Source organism: Pezoporus flaviventris, unplaced genomic scaffold (assembly GCF_033815535.1).
Source record: "Pezoporus flaviventris isolate CSIRO_AGI_PZ_B2104156 unplaced genomic scaffold, CSIRO_AGI_Pfla_v1 ptg000013l, whole genome shotgun sequence".
NCBI lineage: Eukaryota > Metazoa > Chordata > Aves > Psittaciformes > Psittacidae > Pezoporus > Pezoporus flaviventris.
Genome location: NW_026892561.1, coordinates 37,651,180 through 37,673,732, shown reverse-complemented (window position 1 = coordinate 37,673,732; position 22,553 = coordinate 37,651,180). Strand labels below are relative to the sequence as shown.

Sequence of the window (22,553 nt, the reverse complement as noted above, 5' to 3'; positions counted from 1 at the left end):
AGGTAACATTGGCTTGGAGGCAAAGAATAATTAAAAAAAAAAAAAAATCAGCCGATTTGTTAGGGCGTCCTGTTTATTTTAGGAAAAGATTTCCTCGTAGCCCGTCGTGTTTCAGCCTGGCTATGGGATTGACTGCTGCTGTGGAAGAAGAAGAAAACGAAGCTGATGAGCTGATGCAGGGATTTCCAAGAGCGGGAGCTGGCGGCCGAAGCAGCGGGGTCTCGTCTCCCAGCCCAGGCGAGCTAGCGCGGTCCTCGCCTCGTAGCAGGGCAGCTCCCAGTGCAGAAGTTGAGAACAAATTTAGCCTCACGGGAAAGCTGCAGAGATTTCTCTGATCTCTTGTCATCATTAGGAACACCTTAATCTGTTGTGGCCTTTTATTTATTTATTTATGTTAAAGAGTTGGTTTTGCTGGGAGTTTTGTAGTCCTCCCTCCTTTTCCTCTCCTAGTGTAATCCTGAAAAAACTCTAAATCATCTACGAGAATCTGGAGCCTTTAACTAAAAGCTTTAATTGCTATTCTGCCCGCATTATAACCATGCGAACGATGTGCTCTTTGGGGATCTCAGAAATGTTGCGTATCCCTTAAGCAGGCGCTCCCCTTGTTTGTTTAGTCTAACTTACTTTCATTTGTATCCCAGGAATATTCTTTAACCAGGCGACACACAAAAAGACAAAAGGTGTAAATAAACAAACATACGGCCCAGAGGTTTTAGAGAAGCTGGAGCAGCTTAGCAAGTCATGTGGGCGATACTGGGAATCCAACATCTCTCCTTCCCCCCACTCCCGCGTAACCTCCGCTTCCCTGTGCAATCCTTCTACCTTCTCACTATAAGTCACTCTCGTCTAGAGGCCGGCTTTTGGGGGACCAGCCGGTTTTTCCTTCGGACTGGAAAAAGACAGGGAAGGGATCAGGAGGGATGAGCGCACGTCTGTGTGTCTCTGCTTGCAACTAGAAAAACCCTGTTGAAGTAACAAATGTGCATGGGGATGTGTGCACACACGCACACCTCCCCCGGACGCGGTGGCTCCTTGTTTTAGAGGGTCGGGTCCCGGAGCGGACAGGTGCGGGCCGGGCCATGCCGGCCCTGTGAGCGGGCAGGCTGCCGGAGTACAGGGGAGGGCCAAGAGATCTGACAGCATAGAGACACTTGATAACAGCCCTATTTCTCATTTCCCTCCCCAATTGCAATCCATTTTAGGGTTCTTGTTCCAAGGAGCCTACACTGGAACGGAGCCCTGCTCAGGCTGGGGAGGTGCGGTGTGTCTAATCTCATGCCGCACCTCTTTCCCGTCCACTTCTCCCTATAAGGCGTCGGAAACGGGTCTGGGTTACTGATTCATATTTCTAATCTTCCCTTCCTAAACATACAATGTTCTTTTGTTAAATGAATGGTCTTTAATTAATGCACTTGCACAATGCAGGGGCTTGCATGGGGATCGATGATAGGAAGCAACAGGGGATGGTTCCCTCCAAAATGGTTTGTCAGCATTGAGAAAGAAAAGGCAATGTCTATAAAAGGACCACTAATAATGCCCACACGTCTCTCACCATGTTGTCTGAGGGGACATTCCTTCCCTTGTTGACAGTCAAGTGTAATAAGTACATGTCTTCACTCAATCATTATAGACCATAGAATTGTATTCCTTAATTAGCATGTACTGTTAGCCCTCCTTTCCTTTATGGGCGGGTTTGGTCTTTTTTTTGTTGTTTGTTTTTTTTTTTTTTCACAAACCAGCAAAAATATTTTCTTTCGGTTCTTTTTCTTGAATTCTTTTCTTTCTTTAATTATTTTATTTCTTTCTCTCTCTCTCTTTCTGTAGTCAAATGTATTCTTTATTGACAGTATCCCTACTAGCCAAAGCCAACTTTTTGTCATCTCCCTGTGTTAGTCAACTTCTTTCAAGTTTTCCTTTCTTAAAAGGAGTCAAGGCAGCGCGCATGCGCATGGCGCCCGCTGGGGCTGGGGCTGCGGTTTGCCCAAGACTGCTTCATCCTTCTAAATTGCAAAGCTGAGGTTTAAAAGCACAAGCGAAGAAAACAGTGAGCATGTTCGGGAGCTGCGAGACCCTGCAATGTATTAAAATCGGTTAAGTGAGTATGCAAGGCAAAGAAGACTTACATGCAGATTACTTTAGCTGACGAATGATTTTTCTCCCTTAAAAATAAATAAAATGTTCTACATCTTCTTAGGAATCTTATAAAAAGTGTCACAGTGACAGGGACTCATTCGGGGGGGGGGAATTCTTCAAACGAACAGTTTCATCCCTTATCCGCCCTGCCAAAACAATAACCCCTTGGGGGCGGGGGGAGCAGAGCCCTTCGGGGCTGCTCCGCCAGGAAATCTCCAATATCCAGAGTATTAGTGACCCCGGAGCCCCAGACTGGGGGTGCAGGAATCAGGGTACCGCTGCAGAGGTAACCGGGGGGAGGGGGGGGTGGTGTGTGGTGGTGAAGGGGCAACAGCAGGACAGGGTCCGTCTCGGATGTCACCGGGCTCGGTTTTCTCACTCTGCATCTTGGTCGGTATTTAAAAACTCCGATATGAAAAATATAGTCTCAGAAATGAAGCCAAAGATGTGGTTTGTTTCCTTTTGTTCTTTTAATGTGAATGCCAACCTAAAACGATTAACATTAAAAGAGGTTAAAGACCAACAAAACCACTCATTAGTACCTGATTGTACAACACATTAATAGTACACTGGTTTGGGGAAATATTTTTTCACCTAATATAAAAACCAACAGAAAGACAAGGTTGATCACGTAGTGTTTTAGGAATGGCTCGGTATCATCAATACAAACACATACCTAAAAGTGCACATTTGTAAAAATAACCATAGAATTGAAACGTTTATAAATATTTATTGTAAAAAAATCCAAATATTAAAAATAAATAGCATGTTCAAACACACAACAGAACATTCCTTCATCACCAAACATGTGATGAAGGAAAATATGGAATATAAGAAGTCTGTAAAGAGATGCAGCATTATCAACGTTGCAAATGTTTTGTGGGGTCTTTTTGCTAGCTACAATTTCAGAGGTTTCTCCCCTGTACAGTTCACAAAGAATATGGTAGATTTTCCATAAATATGACAAGATCCGGAATTAATAATAATAATAACAAGAATAATACCCACTATACTGCAGTTTGACTCTGTCCTTACTCAGGAAAAGTCCCATTAAGTTAATGGGGTGGCTTACAATGACAGGATTGGGCTCAGAACATTCTGTAGCAACTAAAACAGAAGTACACTGATGAGTTACAACTTCAAGGAATCCATGTTACGAACAGAGCATTGCATGATTTCCAAAGAGAAACTACTAAATAAACCTTGATCGGGGAGTAATTTCAGTACACACCATGATCTTTATAAAATGAAGATACAAAAGGGATGCAGCTTGACTATTTTTACATTTACGGACAATAAAACATGTGAGCATATGGAAGCCATCTCTTTGAATGCGTTAACAACTTCAATACATTGCAGTATATACATGCTTAATAGGTATTCGGACTGTTAAAATGATCAAAGTCTTTACTCTTGTGTCTACGCTCTTGCTTTCACTCTACTGGAAAGAAAACGTTTGTTGGTCACATACTGGTGCTGATGAAACCAAACATTTCTGCCTTCTCCCAAGAATCACATTCTGTGCAGCATATGTGTAGGAATAATTTATTAGATGGAAAAGTTCAGAGGATAAAATGTAAAAAAATTGACATCATTTCAACTTTCGAACAGTAAGGTCATACAGACATCTATGGACATCTGTATAGAGGGAGAGTTTCACACAGCCACAGCCACATATATCCAGATGCATGTCTATACACAGGATTCGATAGTTTGGTATTTTCTGCACCCTCTGGGCCCCTAAAGTTATCTTTAAAAGTTTGATTTTATCTCTTTAGAAACGGTTTAAAGCTAACGGGCAGGGTGAGTTTGACAGAGAGGAGAACAAATCGCTGACAAAGAACCTTTTACGTTTCATCAGCGTCGTTAGGACTACGAGCAGGAATTTCTCAGATAATAACTCCCACTTCAAAGATTTCTCAGCTCAATAGAAATTGGACCATCCTTTTTATTCAACCACAAGGGCTGGCACTAAAGACGACTCAACTGTTTGAATTTTCTTTCATCGTGTTTATTTTTCCCCTATTCACTAGGGTACTTGGATAAAATAAACAACAAGACAATTACTGGAACATGGACTTCTAACTTTCCCGGGCCCATGGCCCAGCGCCCGTGGCCCCGGCCTTGCGGGTGTCAAGTTCCCCCGCACCGCGGTGCCTTCATCGGCCGCCGCGCATCTCCGGCCGGGCCGGGCTGGGTCGAAGGGATGGGAAGGGAGCATAAGGGGAGCACGGTAGCTTCCCGAGGCCCTCTTTTCCAGGTCGTGGAGGGCTTCCAGCAGCTCACCTACTTCCTGAGGCCGAGGCAGCCCGAGTAGGGGTCCTTCAGCCCCCATCCTATCTTCCCCTGAGTTAGGGTGGAATTGGAAAAGGGGGCACTTCTTGGTCTTTGTGGCAGGGTTTTGCTGCGGAAAGCTGGCCAGAAATGCCGGAGAGAGTGGACGGGAGCTCACCCCAACCCTGGCTGGCAGCCCCTTCCTTGCTCTGGAGGAGAGGAGCGCGGGGCTGTCGCGCCGGAGCGGAGCTCGCTTTGAGGGGCGGGCGAAGCTCAGCAAACCTCGGCTCCGCCGGAGTGCATTAGGTGGAGGAAGTATATCTCTAGCGGGGAGCAGATTGAGTGTATTAAGCTAGCATGAAACCAAAGGTCAGTGCAAATGTATCTTAATAGACTGTCTCAAATGGAGTGTGCCTCCTTTGAAGGCCGCTTGCTATTGCTCTCCTCATTACCATAGCGATCCTAACGTGGCATGCTGATGCACCATAAAACTCACACTTTCAACCCCAAAATCAGTCCCTTTGAACAACCCGAGCTTGATTAGACCTTTCTCCTTTTCTTTTCCCCCTTAAAAACCATTTCCTTGCCTTTAGAAACTCGCCCTCAAATCCCAAATGCATTCTCTGATCCCGGCAGAAAGCAGAAACAAAAGTGAGCTGAGGCGACGGTTCAAGCGAGCCTTTTCTTCCTGACAGTCTTATCCATTTTTATTATGGTCTGGAACAAGTGCCCTGTTCGCGTGGGTTTTGTTTACCGGAAATTAAATGAAAATGATTTAGTTCGCGTCAAACAAAAATATATACTTGTATGCACAAGAAAAAGGGCCTGTTAGACGTAAATATTATGTCCTTAATGAAAAGACGGACGGGCTCCAGACTTCGCCTTTCACTATTTAAGTATGACTTGCCTATTGCCATAGAAATCCTAACTTACCATGAAGATTCACCGTTGTGAAGAAATACTTCTTTGTGCGAGCTTGCTTTGATGTCTAAGGCATAAGATTCAGGCTTTCAGCTGCGTCTGTCTAGATTACCTTGAGAGCAACGGGGTAGACATCTGTAACAAGCAAATGAAAAATTAAAGGTGATTAGCCTGCACTTCCAAGTACTTCTGTAAATAGAGAAATAAAGAAATAAACAGATCTCAGGACACGCTGGAAGCGTCTTCCCTGCCCGCAGCTGCATTCTGTACCCCTCGATTTCCACCACGGAAGTTTCAGGGGTTGCAGATGGGCACAATTCTCCCCTGGTTTCGGTTCCTCTCTCGCACATTTCTCTCGCCTAGGTAATTCCCTATGTGCATTCCCAGCAGCGACACGTTCTTGCCGAGGGGTTCAGAAACAAAAGTTGCCGAGTTTGGGCGAGCGCAGAAGTGAACCCCGACATGGTGCCATGGAAAGAAAATAAAGCTGCATCAGGGGAGGAAGCGCTGGGCAGGAGTGTTTTTAGCCACTGACCAGCTATTTATTTTCCCCTACCTTTTATATTTATAGATACATACATACTCGTGTGTGTATGGATGTATATACATTGTATACACGCAATAGCCCCAGTCACCTGGGAACAGAGGTGATGTATCAGGCCCAAGGAGATGCGGTCACAGCCGCCTTCTGTCTGCTCTCAGCAAGCCACGGAAACACCTTCCAGCAGCACATGCTATTTATTTGCCTATACTATCTGGTATTCTTAAACATCATTAAAGTAATTAAACCGGCACCATTCGGCAGTTTCAAGCTACCCCAATAGAGGAGGTTTTTGTTGTTGGGTTGTTTTTTTGTTTTGGTTTGCTAGGGACTTTTTCCCCCTTCCTTCTTTCTCTGAACCACGGGAGTGAACCCTCTGGGTTTATGTCGGGTCTAGTTTGAAGCTCCGGGGCAGGACGAAGATGGTAAAGCGACTTTGCCGGACCGGTACAAGCGTTTGTCATCGGGACCATTCTCAGGGCAGACGCCGTGCAGCAGCCGCTCCGGGTCCCCGCGCTGCCGGGGGGCTGCCCAGCCCCGGCCGTGACGTCACAGAGTGGGCTCTACCCCCCCTCGGCCCCCCGGGAGCTCCAGCGCCCACTGTTCGACAGGAGCCGCTCTCTGGGTGGGGACGGGCATGTTTGGATATTAGGAGCCATTATCAGTGGGAGCTAAAATGGACAGTCAATCATCGCCCCCCCCCCCCCCCCCCGACCTTTCTTTATTAGCAGGAACTGGAGGGGGGGGTGGAGGGAATATGTATATGTATTTATATACAGCAAGAGAGGAATGCAAGGAGATTCTTTACAGAAACGTCCATCGAACGGATTATGAATCAAAGAATTTAATGGATCCATTTTATACAATTCGGTAACAAATAATAGTTTATATATTCTTTTTTTCTTTAAAATCCACAATCTCACAGAAAATCGTGGGCGAACAGAACACCGCAGCACACGGCACTGTTGACAGGAGAAAATTTGCACAGCCAAAATCTGTATGGAGCCTCTTTGGTCCTTTGGGGGGGAAATGAGGGGAAGCAGAGAAGAAAGGAGGGGAAGGAGGGGGGAAGGAGAGGGGGATGGGAAGGAGAAAGGATGGGAAGGGAAAAGGAAAAGATAAAGGAAAAAGGAAAGAAAGAGGAAAAGAAAAGGGAAAGTAAAAGGGAAGTGAAAAGGGTAATGGAAATTGAAAGGAAAGAGGAAAAGAAAAGGAAAAGGGAAAGGCAAAGGGAAAATAAAGGGAAAGGAAAAGAAAAAGGAAAAGGGAAAGGGGGAGAAAATGCAAATCAGTGGACTCGTGAACAGACTGGAGCAAGACAGTGAGAGAGGGGGTATGTGTGTGGCACGAAGGGAGGAGGCGGCAGCACCCCGGCCGAGGCGGGAGCAGCCCTCCCGTGAGCGGGGCGCCAGGAGCGCCGGCCGGGGCCCGCCGCCGGCCCACCCGCGGTCTCCGCAGCGCGCCGCCTCTCCCTCTGCCAAACGCCTCTCGGCCTCTCCTGCTCGGCCTCCCTGTGCCCCGGAGCAGCGCTCCCTGTCACCGGGCGGCGCTCCCTAGCAGCGCGGCCGAGGCTGGCCGGGGAGGCGCGACGGCGGGAGGACGGCGGGGGGCGCGGGGGGGCCGCGGAGCCCCGCGCCCTGACACACATACCATTCACTCAGGTTGGCGGCGGGCTGCGCGGGCGCGGAGGGCTCGGCGTGGGAACAGGAGGCGGGGGGCTCCCGGCCGGAGTCCGAGGAGGGGGACACCAAGGAGGGCGTGGAGGACTCGTAGCCGGAGCTGGGAGGAGGGGATTTGCAGTGCACTTTCATGTGTTTTCTCAGGGAGCTGGGGTGGGTGTAGGACTTGTCGCAGCCTCTCACTTTGCAGTTGTAGGGCTTGTCGCTGGTGTGGACGTGAGAGTGCTTCTTCCTGTCGCTGCTGTTGGCGAAGCGTCTGTCACAGCCCTCGAATTCACATTTGAACGGCTTCTCCCCTGCAGGAGGCAATGGGAGAGCACAGCCGTTAGCGACGGCGGCCTCAGGGCAAGGAGCAGCGCAAACCATCACCCCCCCCCCCCACCCCGAGCTCGCAGACTCCCTGGGCCCCTCTCTGGGGCCCTGGAACTGCTTCTCTACCCAGAGCAGCTCCCCTCCGGCCTCTGCCTGCCGCCGAGCCACCAGCCCTGCGCTTCCCCGTCCTCCCCGCCAAACTCCCCTGGCGCCGCCGCTCTGTGAACACCGTGCTCCACACCGGGAGCGCCCGGCCAGGGCAACTTTTTCTCCCTTTTTGACCCCCATCTTCAATGTGGGGGTTTCTGAAGGAGACAAAACCCCAAGATAAGGAAAACATAGAGGCCAAGTGCTCTTTCTGAGCACACAACGTCCTTCAGGAAGAGTGGTCAGTGATTTATCCCTGGGAAGGATTTTACGTTAAATTTATTTTTCACACTCCACCATGTCCACGTGGAAATATTATTCATAACCTGGCAACATCTCATTCACTCCATTTTTGCACTGATTACAGTCCCGTGGAAGATCCGCATTCCCCCCCCCCCTTCTTTCCCAGTTCCTCGGCTTGCTGATACCGTGTGCCAAGGCAAAAATAACATTTCAAAAATACATTGGTTATGGGGGACAAAACGACAGAGATTCAGCAGGAGGATGAGTAGGCCGGTGCACGGCACTGTCGTGAGTGTAGGATTCCCTTTCCATTTGAACCTATTCAGTAATGGAAGGAAATGAAATCGGTATTAAATTTGTCTGGTAATATGATACGTAACGTTAAGCATAATAGAAATACAATTGTGTTGCTGGACTCGTGTGAAAATTTAACCTCGGATCTTGTGGACCAGGCATGATACACGATATAGAGGAGGTTTGCAAGGAAACACGCTACAGATAGCTTCAGGAAGAAATGCTTACTACTTAATTGTAGCTGATAATAACAGACTGCCAAACCCTGCTTGCCCAGGAATACCAACGTCCTGCACCAACCGAGTATGAAAATACCCCCCCCGCCCCCATCCGCCAAAAGTCAAAAAGTATCAGGGCATCACAAAAATATGCGCCCGAACCTCAAAGATGAAATGCAAACAAAGCCACTGAGTTCACCATCATGGCGTATGTGATCGAAAGGACTTTCAATATTTGTAAAAGCTTTCAGGTTTTGTATTTTTCTAATTTGTTGTGGTTTCTCCCCCCCCCTCCCCCCCCCCCCCGGTTAGTCACGATTAAATTTAGGAGGGCTTCAACCCGTCTCATGCTCGGCTGAGAGCAGAGGCACATTAAGGGAGGCATTCCAAATATTTCACATGAATGCACTTTATGCAAGGTGGGTGGGAAAAAACTCGTGGCTCCGCGTTTAAAGTGTGTCCTTTCCGCACTGTAAGAATCAATGAGGAGCTCTCACGTCCTGCACCGCTAACATTTGCACAGAGGATGGGTAAATACCTGACGTTAAAGGGAAGGGGAGAAGAGGTTAAATATAAGGTCTTAGAAAGCGGTGCGCATCCTGTAACCAAATACAGTCGACATACAGGGGTGCATCTGCATAGACACACGCACTCATATAATCTAATTACAGTTTCACGTAAGGAAACAATTTGACCTTCAACATCTAAGTTGAGACAACAAATCAAGGATATTAGTGTAGTACAAGCAAGCAGTAAGTTAGGAGACCCAAGGGAAAGCCATCCTCATAAACACTCTGCTTGCGCAAAGTGAGTTACATTCAGGTAAAAGCGGGCTGCGGCGCGCTCCGCTTTCCCGAGAGCTGAAAAATGTTCTACTTCGCTTAACCCCCTGAAAGAGCCACTGAAAGGTCCCTCCGTATAGTCAGGTTTCAAGAGGGAAGAGGGCAGCATTTTCTCAGCTGCCCGGCTTGCCTTCTCTGAACGCCTCAATAAAGAGGAGCGATCCGAGCCATTTGCAAGTATTCCTTTTTTCGAGAGCAGGTTTTCTTACGTGGAAATCCCTACCCGGCAGGGAGAGGACATTTTACAGGTCCCGACTGCCGCAGCCCGGGCACGGAGGTACAGCCACGCAGGAAGTTCTCGGGGCGATGGAGAAGCGCAGGACCTTAACCGCCATTTTCCCCCCACACTTGTAGCTTGGCAAAAGTGTTCAGTGAAATTCAGCTTGGAAACTGTGGCATAATCCCCCGTCTCCGAGAGTGGATTAAGGTATTTACCAACTTCTCGGGAGGGGGAGGATGGGGGGGGGGAGATGGGGGGGGGGAAGCTGTGGTGGCGGTCCCCCTGCTACGGGTGAGGCGCTGGGGCCGCCCGGGAGGCCGAGAGGCTCCGTCCCACGCCTCGCCCTATTGTTCCCTCTGGGAAGGCGGCGAAGTGCTCCTTGTCCGTCCTGCTCATCCAGCTCCTGTCGCCTTAACGGCCTTATCCTCCAACCTGGAAAATTCGCACGTCGCCAGAAATCCCTCTGCCTGCTCCCCAGCCTCGGAGAAATCAGAAGTCATTAATATTTGAGGAGGCAATAATTTTCCTGTTGAATCTAGAACTGTCTTCATGAATAATTCGTAGCGAGTTCTATTAGGGTTTCAGAAACATTGCGTTTTTGACAACTTCTGGGTGTTTAATAGAAACGTTGGAACCATAAAGGCCCTGCAGGAGTTTTCACAATACAGTAATTAATCACCGGGAAAGTTAAAGCGAAAAGTACAGACGCGCGGAATGATGTTTAATGAACGCAAACCTCCGATCTCGGGTCTTCCCTGAACCTGCCTCTCCGATGTAGGTCAGTTTTCCCAAGAATTTAACCATTTTCTGCTTCAGAGACTTCAAACAGTAAGGCCGTTAAAGAGCAGTAAAAGTTTGTTTACTTAAGAAAAACACTGTCATTAAGGGATGAGCTCTCCCGGTTAATGGCTGTACCTGTGCTGATACAAGGAGCTGGCTCGGATACAACTTACGTGACCCGGGGATATCCCTTTCTCCTGGATAAAGGGGGCCGAGAAGGCAGCAGAGGGACACAACTTTGCAATCGCCCCTCTCTTCCCCCCCCCCCCCCCCCATATGAGCTATTCATAGAGCGATGGAAAAATAACTAGGTGACGAGTGACGGTCGCTGCAAGATCTCCGTGCTATGTTTAGAAGGTAGCGATACAAAATTATTATACGTTCTGCGTTTTATACCACTTCGAGTTATATCATAAAAATGCAGCTCCTGGAAGGTCAAACCCTGCACTGAGCATGGGGGAAGGGGAGTTTTATGAACTGGAAGGAGAAAAAAATCGTTTGGCTGTAAGCAGATCTTACAATAGGATTATGTAGTTTCCCTCGCAGTGCATACGGCTGTACAGAAGAGTGTGGGAGGTGGAAAACCCTACACTAGAACAGATTATATTTCCAAAAAGGGCTTATTTCTTATCTTCTTCAGAGGAAAAAAAAACAAACCACACAACAAAAACAAGAAGGCGGAAAAATGTATAAAAAGGATCCAGCGCTACAGAGTACAAACACCGGCTGCTAAACTAATTAATACAACTTCACAAGCTGCTCCTGGAAGTGTGAAAACTTTCTATGTGCAATTTCATTAATTATAAATGCTTTCCTGGCCGGGAGAGTTCAAACGTAGTTTTGCAAGACCATCCATCGAGTTACTTTATTTTCTGTTAACTAGAACTAACAGATGTTTCTGACACATGTCCCAATTTCGCTTAACAGATCTGCAAATGACATTTCAAAATGTACAGGCCGAAACAATACTGTGTTTTCTTCTCCCTCTTTTTTTTTTTCTTTCTTTTCCCTCCCTAGAATCAGAACTTGCAGCTCCCCATATTTGCAAATGCAGAGAGTAGTTGGAAGGCAATGCCCATTAAAAATGTCAGTGTTATTCAGATCAAACATTTGAAACTCCCTCTGCCCAAAACAAAACTGTTGAACGAAAAGGTCGCAGCTGTGTTATTCTCACAATGTTCGAGCAGCAGCATCTCAGCGACATCAGTCAAAACTGACTAGGCAAGTTGTAACTTCTATTGTTCACTTTTAATTTGTGAGCTTGCACAATGATTTCATTTTTTCTTCCCAACTACTTTAAATTGCCAAAAAAAAAACCCTCGCCTGTGTGAATAAGCAGAAATAGTAGCTATATCACTCGATATTTACACAGATCCATCCGCATAAACATACAGCAACCTCTCCGCACAACCAGAAAAAAACATGGACGAGAATTCTGAGATTTGTTCTTGCTCTCTCTTTCCCCCCACTTTTCTTTCCCTTCTCCAAACGTCAAAGAAGCGAACAAATCTGAGAATTTATTTTCCAGAAGTACTTGGCTTGCAGTCAACAACAACGCAAAGGATACATTGAAAAAAAAAAACCAACCCAAACCAAACAAAATAAAGCAAAACAGTATGCTGAATAACAGAGAGAGAGAGAGAGTAAAGAGAGCTTTACATACTGACCTGTATGAGTTCTTTTGTGTATTTTGAGATTCTCTGATCTGGCAAACACTTTACCACAGCCTGGGAAAGGGCAGGGGAAAGGTTTTTCACCTGTGTGGACTCTGATGTGATTTACAAGTTTATATTTGGCCTTGAAAGGTTTCCCTTCTCTTGGACACTCTTCCCAGAAACATATGTGATTGGACTGCTCGGGTCCTCCAACGTGCTCCACCGTGACATGAGTCACCAGCTCGTGCATTGTGCTGAAAGTTTTCGAGCATAATTTTTTGGGAGTCTGGTCCAACTCAATCCACTTACAGATGAGTTCCTGTTTGATGGGCTGCCTCATGTAACGAAAGAAGGCACCCGGGCCGTGGTGTGTAGCCAGGTTCACGTTCAGGTTCATGCCACCGTAGCTATGAAGAGAAGAAGCAGCAAAAGGCTCTGTCCTGGAAGCTGGTACTTGAGTGAAATGTTCAGACCTGGCGTACATTTCTCCAGGTAACCCCAGTCTTATCTGTCCGTTTAGATGGCCACCTGGAGCTGCATGGGGAGGCTGCTCATGGAGTCCAGTGAATAGAGAGGGATTCCCAGCTTCTGAGTGGTGGTGGTGGTGGTGACCATGGTGTCCGGGGTAGCTACCTGTTGTTGAGACAAACAGTCCGTGGTGAGAACTTGCAGCGGGGTGCTGCTCAGTCAGCCCTGGCATGAGTGGGGCCGGCAGGTCCCTGTGGATGAAGAAGTCCCTACCTGCTGCCAGAGCCTGGGCTGGGTGAGAGACGGGGTAAGGGGTTGCTGGTGACTGCGCCGGGCCAAACGCTGCCGTTTGACTAGAGACCACCTCGGCTTGGCCTGCCATATGATGATGATGATGATGATGATGATGGTGGTGGTGGTGGTGGTGGAGCTGGTGGTGGGGATGAGGGGCAGGGCTGAGCTTAAGGGCCGCGGGGTGATGCTGAGGAGGAGGATGAGGAGGAGGATGGTGCCCCATGTGTTCTGGCCGGAGCGGGTGCGGCCCGAGGCGGGACTCGGCGGCGTGCTCCCCCGGCTGCGTGGGTGCCGTGGCGTGGGGGTGCCCGGCGAAGCCCTGGAAGCCTGTCATGCTCTGAGAGGGGTGGTGATGGTGGTGCTGGCGAGGAGACCCCGCCAAGTCTACTAATCTCAGCGCCGTGTTCCGCCTGGAGAGAGCAGTAGGGTTCATCACTGGGATCCCCCGAGCATCCACGCTCATTAGTTTCTAACGCTAAAAAGTCACCTGACAGCGGGAGTAGAGCAACACGGAGAGGGGGGGAAAACGATTGTTTTGGGTTTTTTTCTTTCTCCCTTAGTAAAGTTTCGCAGTCCCGCAGCTCCAGCGGCGGGGCGCACAGTCGGCGCTGCCAGCGGGTGGGCTCGATGGGGACGGCGGGGACTCGCTTTTGGCGGTGGCTTGCCGGGGAGGTCCCGCCGAGCGGCCCGTCCTCCCGCGGGGTCGGGGGGGAGCCCCTCGCTGCGCGGCCGCGGGACGGGACGGGACGAGACGGGACGGGACGGGACGGGAGGCCGGCGGCCACGCACCGCCTCCGGGTCGCGGCGCCGGCCCCGCCGGCCAAACAATTGCCAAGAGTTCCCATTGGCTGCCGCCAGGGTGACGTCACCGATGACAGGTCCTGCCTCTGACTGAAAGGGTTATCGCTCGGTGCGGCACAGGGGGGGTGGCTTTGGGAGGGGCAGGGACTGCGCATGCGCTGCCTCCGGTCGTCCCCTTCCCCCGGTCCTCCGCTTCCCCCGGTGTGCATTCCCTTCAACCCCCGCCCTGCGCGGCCTTTGCGCCCGGTCCGAGGCCCGGCGGCGGGAGGCCCTAACTGGGGTCTTGCAGCGCTGCTCCCTGTAGCCGGGCCATTGCCGAGCTTCCGCCGCCAGACTAGACAGACAAAGGCAAAGCGGGAGGGATGACTAGAGGGGCAGAGCTCCGGCCTCCCACCCTGGCCTTTGTCTGTTCCCGCTGCTCTGCCCCGATTCGGGGGCAGCACGTGGGGTCTCCCCCGGCAGAACCCACGCATGTCTGCCGGTACTCGCAGCCCGGCCGGAGCAATGGGAAGCGAAGCGGCCCCGTGCCACCGTGAGGCGGGCCCAGGCCCGGCGGCTGGTCCCCGACACTTGTTGACAGGGCTGGGAGCCGATCTTTCCCCGCAAAAGCAGAGCTGGAGCCGCTCCACCAGCTTATTTGCGACGCATCTGCGTTTGGCCTTGTGCTCGGGCCTCCGTAGCGGTGCCTGAGCCCTGAAAAAGGGTTCCTGGAAGACTTTCTGTCCCCTCTCCTACTCTGACAAGTTTTAGCAGTTATCTGCTTACTGGCCGCAGTAGTGATGCAAGAAATCGTGGTGCACAGGCTGAATCTAAGAGCTTAATCTGGAAGAAGGAATCTCTCTCCCTTTCCCTCTCTCTTGGACACACATACAGAGTAGTTCCATATAAAATCCCCATCCTTGGCTTGAAGGAAAAGCACTGCAAACATTCATAACCGACTCACTTCTTATGCTTCTCACCTGAAGGAAACAACATGGGCTGCAGGGTTTACTTTGCTAGTGGTGGAAGTGTAGGTTGGGGTTTCAGCTTTATACACTGAGGCCTCATAAGTTTACAAAAGCTTAGGGCTTCAGCACGGAAGTAAGCATCTGCACAAGTCTTTCAGAAGGGAATTGTGAATTTAAAGAAAGTAAATGAAACATAGGAAAAAGATTCTTCTGCTTCAAGAAAGAAAAACACAGCTGTAAAGATCTGCCCACAGACCTACAGAAGAGCAGATCCTGACATGAGAACGACTTCATCAGTAAACACACAGTCTTATGAAATAAACCAACAATTAATTCTCTGTTCATCGTGTCAGACTCTCAGCTGTTAATTTGCCAGTGGATACTTTCCCACATGCACTCCAGGTAAAACTCCCAGGACGGAATTTTGCATCTCCATGAAAATCTAATAATACCGGCAATTGATAAGCTTTATGTTCAGTAGTAAGCCAAGAAACTGCCCAGCAACGTCAACCCAGCCATTCTCATAGCAGAAGCCACCAGCCAATGATTGGAAACCATAAGATTAAAGTGTAGGACATCCATAACCACAGAGGGGAAGTTTCTGTCACAGCTTTGCATACTCTGGGATGGCTACAGTCACATAATTTGACTGCTTGGCTTTCACCATATTTCCCCTGTAACACAAGGCTGATACTTAGGCAACTAGCTATCGATACATCCTTGTGTACATCCTTCTGAGTGGAGATGATGAAAAGCGACAAATGATGAAATTAGTTCTCCATCCTTACATAACATGTTTACACAGGCATTTTAAACCACACACCATCCTCACAATATCTCAACCCTCAAGTCTACTTGCTCTACGAAATGGATTTGACAGTCCTATTCATGACCATCTCAACAGGAGTGCACAGAAGAGACAAACGTTAGGAAGTATGAATCTGTTACTTACAAATGTACTGAGAGTGTGAATTCCAAATAAAGCTGCTTTGCTCATACCTCCTTAAAACACTGCATCTCTACATACTTGTTATCCATCAATTCTGACATTTCTCAGTCAAGGGAGAAAACACCTGGAACAGTTTATCAATTAAAAAAAATGTCATAACCGGATTGCCCTAAGCTCATTTTAAATACTGTGATGGTTTCTCGTCAGACACTCATGGTTCTTAGCTCGCCCCTCAGGGCTCTCTCTCGTTCCTTTTCCCAGGCAATGCAGGCGAACCTGGCCCTCGGTGTCCCTCACTGTTAGGTGAAGTTGGTGTGAGCCTTCGTTGCGGGCGGGGGGAGCAGGGCGGGCTGGGGCCACCACATGACTGTGGGAGGCGGAGAAATGGGGAAGAGGAGGAGAGTGGAGCCAGACCCGGCCAAGATCCGTGCACCTCTCAGAGCGTCTGGAAAACTTAAATGCATACTGGTGCAGCCCTCTGGCAGCTGGAGCTTGTACGGCTGCCACCCGAGGGGTGACCGAGGTCTCCCACTTCTTGACAGCTGCCTGAGCCATGTTTGACCAGATGAGTCGGGCTCTAGCTAGACTCTCAAATCAACATCAGCTTGTGCAGGGACAGGGGGTGTTTTTTTTTTTTGTTTTTGTTTTTGTTTTTTTGTGTGTGTGTGTGTTTTTTTTTTTTGTTGTTGTTGGTATTATTACCACTACTATTACTACCCTTCCAACCCATCTGACTATGGTGAGGGCAACCCCTTCTAGACTACCCTTGGGACTCATGGGCTGGCTGAATCCTAAGCCTTTCTGGGGAGAAAACAAGGTTTCTCATACAGCAGAACAGAAACATCATTAACTGAAGCTGAAATTCGGACGTCAGGGCAGGTCCAAAGGACAGTATTTTTCTAAGATCTAAAGGGTAGATACCTTATCTTAAGCGAAGTGAAGTTTAGAGGGACCACAGTGCTCTTCTGAGTGACAAATCAACACGAACAGGTGGGCAGTTTGATCCTGAGCCCGAATTTTCCAGTGCCTGTGTTTGTGCGACCCCCACCGCAGCCCACAGCCCCAAAGCCTGCCCGTGCTGGAGGGCTGCTCTGCAGGGATGACATGTTGCAAAGACGGGTCACAAGCACCTTTCTTCCTCTCTGCCCCCGTCAGACCCGGCTCCCTCGAGGAGGAGGCGAGTTGGCCGCGGCAGCGTCGGGAGAAGGCGGGAGCCCCGCACAGGGGGGCTGTGACCCAGGACGGGGGCTGAGCTGCCTTCCTGCTTACTGCGCCGCCGTGCGGAACCCAGAGCTTCTCCTGCCCACCCCTTGGGCGAGGGGCCGAGCTGGGCAGCCCCAAAGCTCCAGCCGCTGCCTGCATCCCTGCCTGAGCCGGGCTACCAAGGCCTACGGACTGAAAACCGAGCCACACGGCCTTTGGGAGTGCGAGCAGCCCCGGTTGCCTGACGGTTTTACAGACCCACCACACTTTGCATTTTTTTTTTTCTTTCTTTTGTTTTTCTTTTTTAGGAATCTACCTACGCGGCAAAGCTTACAGAAGTAAGGGCTTGCTATGAAGGTATGATGAAAAACCCCAGAAAACAAAGTGCTGTGCTCGTTGAGTTGGGAGCAAATCCTGCTTACTGAGAGTCGTGCTCAGCACAAGGAATAGCTCCTGTCCAGGGAAGCATCAGAGTGAGCAAAACCTGACCTTCACCCACTCCAGTGCCCTTCTGCTCCTGCCTCTGTGGAAATTTCCCTTCCCCGTGAGCCAGCTAGAAACTTTCCAAAGGTGCCCGAGGGCTGGGATAGGAGGCCTGAACCCTCCAGACAGCATGTTCCAGGAGTTACCTTTAAACTTCAACTCCCGGATGAGAGGAGGGCAACGGCTTAATCTGGAAATCCTAATATTTACTCTGAGAAAGGGGGAAAAAACGAGGAATAAAAACAGATGCCGACAAGTCACCCTGTGTCATTCCCTATCCCCCAAACTGGCATTGGGCAGAAGGGATGAGAGAGGCAGCGAGTGACACAGTGACAGGCACAGGACCCGAGCCTGAATCACTGCCTGCCTCAGCACTGCTGGTTAGTAACAGGGTGTTCAGGAAACCTTTCGGTGACCCCAGCACCTCTTTGGAGATGGGACCTAGTGGCTCTGGAGCACACTCTGCTTTTGTTTCTGCTCCCTTGCCCCATTCCCACTTACATTTCAGGGTTCCTGGATAATGGGAACTCAGCTACCAGACGAGCAATGGCTTGTTACTGGGTTTGCCTCTCGCTTTTTGTGACCTAGAGCTACCCTAGGACAGGCAAATAATAGACTTATTTTAAATAGAATATTTCATTCAGTACCTCAAGATTATGGTATTCCTGTCAGATAAACTGTCAGTCACTAACTACTTAGACACCACATTGTGGAAGCCTGGTATCCCTGGTAAAGATGATACATATCATGTAAACCCCATCAACAAGATCAAAGTCTTCTCCTTTAATAGGATCCAATACATGACAAACCTCATTCCAATCAAATCGTCCGTAAATGAATTCAAGATGAATATGTCATAGAATAATGTGACAGTGCAATCACATGGGGTCAGGGGTTGTTGTTTCAATGAGAGAGTCGTCAAATATTAATTCTAGAACCTCCAAATGAATAGACATTGAGCAGGATTACACAGATGCTGGTGAGGAGTTGTGTCTCTGATTTGTGTGTATGCACGTATGCTAAACACTAAGCTGGAAAAAAAAAGAGGTTTCCTTGAACTTTAAAAAAAGACATATTTTAACTTACTTGACTTTTCCAGGATGTTTCTGTAAAGTCGTTTTCTTTTCCTCATTACAAGAGGAGTCTTGTGCCTCGTTTCCTGACTTTGTTCCTGTTTGGGAAGAGAGGTGGAAAGTTATAAGCAAAGCCATTTGTGTGCGATATGAGTAAAGCACTACATGGCTCGGGTATTATGGATTCAAAAAGAAAAAAAAACAACAACAAAACCCACCCCCAAAACCAAAGTACAGGAGATAAGCAGCGAGGGTGGTGGGGGAAGAAACTGGAGGCTGTTTCCCTAGCAAAGCAGCACATGTTTTATGGAGTCATGAAGTTTCCATGGCTGATTTAGGAAAAAAATATGAAAGGACATCTTTTCAGTTCTCCTTTGATCTGACATTCACCTTCCGGCAGGCTATTGTAAGGCAGGTTTTTACTAACTCGACTATATTGTTTACAGATCCTTTCCTCCCGAAATTAAATTTCGGACTCTCTGCGAGCCTCCAACGCAAGTTGTTGTCTCAGCAAGGATTAGTATAGCACCACCCTGGCACTTCACTCTGCCTATAATTTTCAGCTTGCTCTTTGCACTCTGCAAGGCAGAGCACTGCCACTACTGCAGACAGAACTTTGCACAGCTTGCTTTGAGCGGCAGCAAAAACCCTAAGAGCTGGGGTTTAATGCAGTGTTTGGTCCTGAATTTTCGCAGGTATCTTTGATTTTTTTTTTTTTTAAGTTATTCTAATCTGGAAAAATCAGAATCTGGAATCAGTTACTTAGAGGGAGATTATTATTATTATTGCTCTTGCTACTGTCATTATAGGGAATCCAGTGCTGCTAAATAAATATATATACTAATACAAATACTTGATGCTAATGATTCTGAAACTTCACCAGCGTATCACAGTCATACTCTATCACAAATTATTTTTGTGATAATTTTTTGTCATCCTCAGTATTTTCACCATGGTGTTGAAAATTACTGCCGAAATAAAAACAACTAGAGGAACCCCTTGGGAATTATGTTTTCTACTCAACTTCCATTCATCCTCACACTTCTATCAGGTCAGAGCAGCGAACACTGCCCTGCTTGCAAGAGGTTTGGAGGAACTGTGTTTTACTGGTTAGGATAGAAAGCTGGAGGAGTGCTCAGTTCCCAAGCTTTAGCCAAAGCTTGTTGAAACTGGACGACAATTAAAAAAGAAAAAAAAAATGCTGTATTAAATATTTCAAATGGTTACCAGATGACAAAAAAAAAAAAAGAAGGCAAAACAGTTGTGGATTTCAGCGTAAATATTGGCTAAAACTCGTGCATGCCTTTCTCATCTGCTAAGTGCCACTGGCTGAACAGGAGGGTGAGGATGCTTCACTGCCCAGGTTGGGCCGAGCCCCGAGCCTCCGGTGCAGGGTATCAGTGTCGTCCCCCCCGGTTTCTCTCGGGGGCTGGGGGTGAGAGGGGCTGCAGCCTGCGCAGGCAGAGCTTGGCTCCTCTTCCCCAGATGCTGGCTTCTGTATCCAGCCAGGGCTGCGCCGGCGGAGTGGGGCTGAAGCAGCCGCAGCCTCCACGGGACCCCGGCGGCCCCGGGAGGGTTCGGCGGCGTTCCCCCCAGAAGAGTGCGCCAGGCTGAGGCAGCAGGAATGGCATGTGCCCCGCCGGCACATGCTCATCCCGCGGCCGCGAAGGGCGGAAGGAGCTCTAGCCGGAAAGGTCTCTATGCAGAAGTAAAGTTTCTCGGCGCCGGTGGAACAAGCCCGGAAACCAGCCCAGACAACGGCCTCACCGTCCGGCCGGGCTCCCCAGGGCTGAGGGGTCGCGCGTGACAGAGGACCAACCGGGCTGGGTCAGGGGGATCTCGTTCCCCGGTCCCCCTCCGCCAGGGCGCTGTGCCGGTGCCCGGGTCTGGCGGACTGAGCAGGGCTCGGGTCAGAGGTCACCCTCGAGGACATCATCCTCGATAGGGATTTGGGACCCTCTCCCTTTCCCAGACGGCGCCGGGGGCAGGGCAGTCCCTCGGGGCCGGGACCGGAGTCTCAGCCCCTCCGCGGGCTCTGCGAGAAGTTGGAGGCGGCACCCATCTCCTTTGGCAGCTACCCCGGACCTGCCCGCGGGGGGGTGGGTGGGGGATGGAGGGGGCCGGCCGCCTCCTGGGCTCCGTCCTTCCTGCACCCGCCTATAAAGAAGGGCGAGGGAGTGCATAGCTGGAGCGTTGACTCCCCCTGGACGCCCCCATGGCACTGGGTGCGGCGGTGGGAGAGGCGCTGGGCGGGGAGCTCGTCCCCCGGGACGCCTCCCCATGGGGCATGCCATTGTCAACGCTCTTCGTCCTCTGCCCGCCGCCCAGGGCCCTCGGCCCCGACAGGGCTGCCGCAGGACCCAGCCCTACCGGCCGCCTGCCCGGCCCCGCTGAGCGCTGCCGCTCTCGGAGCTGGGAGCACCTCCGCCCCGCTCCGCGGACCCCTGCTATCCCTCGCTGCGCGGACCAGCAAGCCGGAATTCCCCTCGGACTCGGGGGGGGGGGGGGGAGAGCCGTTCACGGGGCCCGGCGGCGGGTGTCAGACCCCCCTCGACGGCGCCCGGGCACTTCTTCCTCAACCCGGCACCACCCGCCTTGGTACCGCCGGGAACCGGTCCCACGTGGGCGATGGACGGCAGAGGCACTGCCCTCCCGCTCCGCTGGGCGCCAGCCCTTTTCCCCCAGGGCGGCCAAACCTCCTCCCGCCGAGGCCCCCCGAGGGCAGGGAGCCCTGGTCCAGACCTTGGGCAGGTGGTGGCGGCTAGCCAGCTGCCCGGGCTGCCCAGGCAGACCCTGCTCCCAGACACTTACCCCTGCGACCTGTTGAAGGCTTCCCCTCTTTTCTGAACTAGCAAAAATAAAGGGAGGCGGGGGGAGGAAATAAAGAATGAAAGAAGAAAACAATAACACCTCCCCCCCCCGCAAGGACCCACCAACTCTTTGGCTTTTCCATCGAGGCGGTCATCCTTCATTTCTTCTTTTCTTGCTTTCTGGAAGCAGTTAGGGAATGTATGATGAAGCAGAAATGAGCCGTCAGGATGATATTTTAATGGCTTATATGTCACGTTGGTGCATGTGGCTTTGAACTGGAGCAGCTTTCGTTTCCTGCAGAGAGCGCGCCGCAAATCCCACTTGATAACTTCTACAACCCACAACATTTTTTTTTTTTTTTTTTTACATTCACTCTTACACTGTATATTTAGATACGCTTCCTAAAAATACCTTCTCGTATATTTTGCACCGACCTGGAATAATCACTGGGTTCCCTTGCACTGGGAGGCAGCCTAGCCCTGGATTACCTAACTTTCTAGACCTCCTAATACCATAGCCCTGATGAACTTCACAATAACGCTCACAATTATGTCCTTCTCTTAATTTTAGCAGCAAATACAGAAAATCATCTAACACCTGCCTAAAGACCATGTCCACAGCCAGGCGCACTACTGGGGCGAGTATACCTGTTGCTATAAGCTACTGCAATCCATTCGAATGGATTTGGCAGAATAAATACAAATGTAAGGATTCAGCCCTACATTATTCTAAAAAAAATCCCAAGCCCAAATAAACCTGTAAAGCCTCCCAAGAGTCAAGGGAAGTTACATAATACATCTGCTTTGAAAGCGAGGTCCATACACCGAGCACAGGCAAACAGCATTTGTAGATAAACCGCAGCGAGACATTCCTTCAAGGCGCATCAAAGTTTATTTGTTATTGTTTGTTTGTTCTCTGGGCGCACTGGCCATTTTTATCCCTCTCGAAATGAGGCAGGTTTCACCCGAGCAGGGTTCGCCCCGCAGCGCTGCCGGTTTCATCCCCAGTACCTGCGCGGCGGATCCTTACCGGCGCCTTTCGTTAGGGAGGATGAGTTTAAAGTTTCTTTGTTTGGCACTAGGAATTGGAGGGGCTCGGACCGAGCTGCGAAGGAGGCAACTGAAGGGCTGAACAAAGGCGAAATGGATGGAGTCCGACTTTTAGCAAGCCTTTGGTGTTTTCGTTACTAGAAAATAATTAGAGCTAATGAATATGTAGGCGACTAAGTAAATAAATAATTTACCAGTTTCATACATGTGCACACA

The 22,553-nt window shown here is 49.8% G+C and overlaps 1 protein-coding gene across 7 annotated transcripts; it reads right to left on the bottom strand.

The window, feature by feature from the left end:
* Window positions 1-2,447: 2,447 nt before the first annotated feature.
* ZIC4 (Zic family member 4) lies at window positions 2,448-21,673 on the bottom strand. 7 transcript variants are annotated; one of them, XR_009743252.1, is made up of 4 exons: window positions 12,272-13,963; window positions 7,520-7,844; window positions 5,341-5,463; window positions 2,448-2,620 (listed from the first exon to the last, which is right to left on the bottom strand). XR_009743252.1 is itself a non-coding variant. In XM_061452883.1 (4 exons), the coding sequence occupies exons 1-4, from the start codon at window positions 21,633-21,635 to the stop codon at window positions 7,423-7,425; spliced, it is 1,353 nt and encodes a 450-aa protein (XP_061308867.1). In that variant the 5' UTR covers window positions 21,636-21,673; the 3' UTR covers window positions 6,849-7,422. The 7 variants fall into 7 exon arrangements, 4 of the variants coding, with proteins under 4 accessions (XP_061308864.1, XP_061308867.1, XP_061308863.1 ...); XR_009743251.1 differs by lacking the exon at window positions 2,448-2,620 and adding an exon at window positions 4,508-5,138; XM_061452883.1 differs by lacking the exons at window positions 2,448-2,620; window positions 5,341-5,463 and adding exons at window positions 18,491-18,575; window positions 21,411-21,673 and having other exon boundaries at window positions 6,849-7,844; window positions 12,272-12,892.
* Between the last annotated feature and the right edge of the window lie 880 nt (window positions 21,674-22,553).

Excerpts from the sequence above, each read along its gene's own strand:
- ZIC4 (XM_061452879.1), bottom strand. The coding sequence starts at position 13,484 with ATGAGCGTGGATGCTCGGGGGATCCCAGTGATGAACCCTACTGCTCTC. Across the intron at positions 7,845-12,271 it reads ACACAAAAGAACTCATACAG|GGGAGAAGCCGTTCAAATGT; the intron begins GTCAGTATGTAA and ends TGCCTCCTGCAG.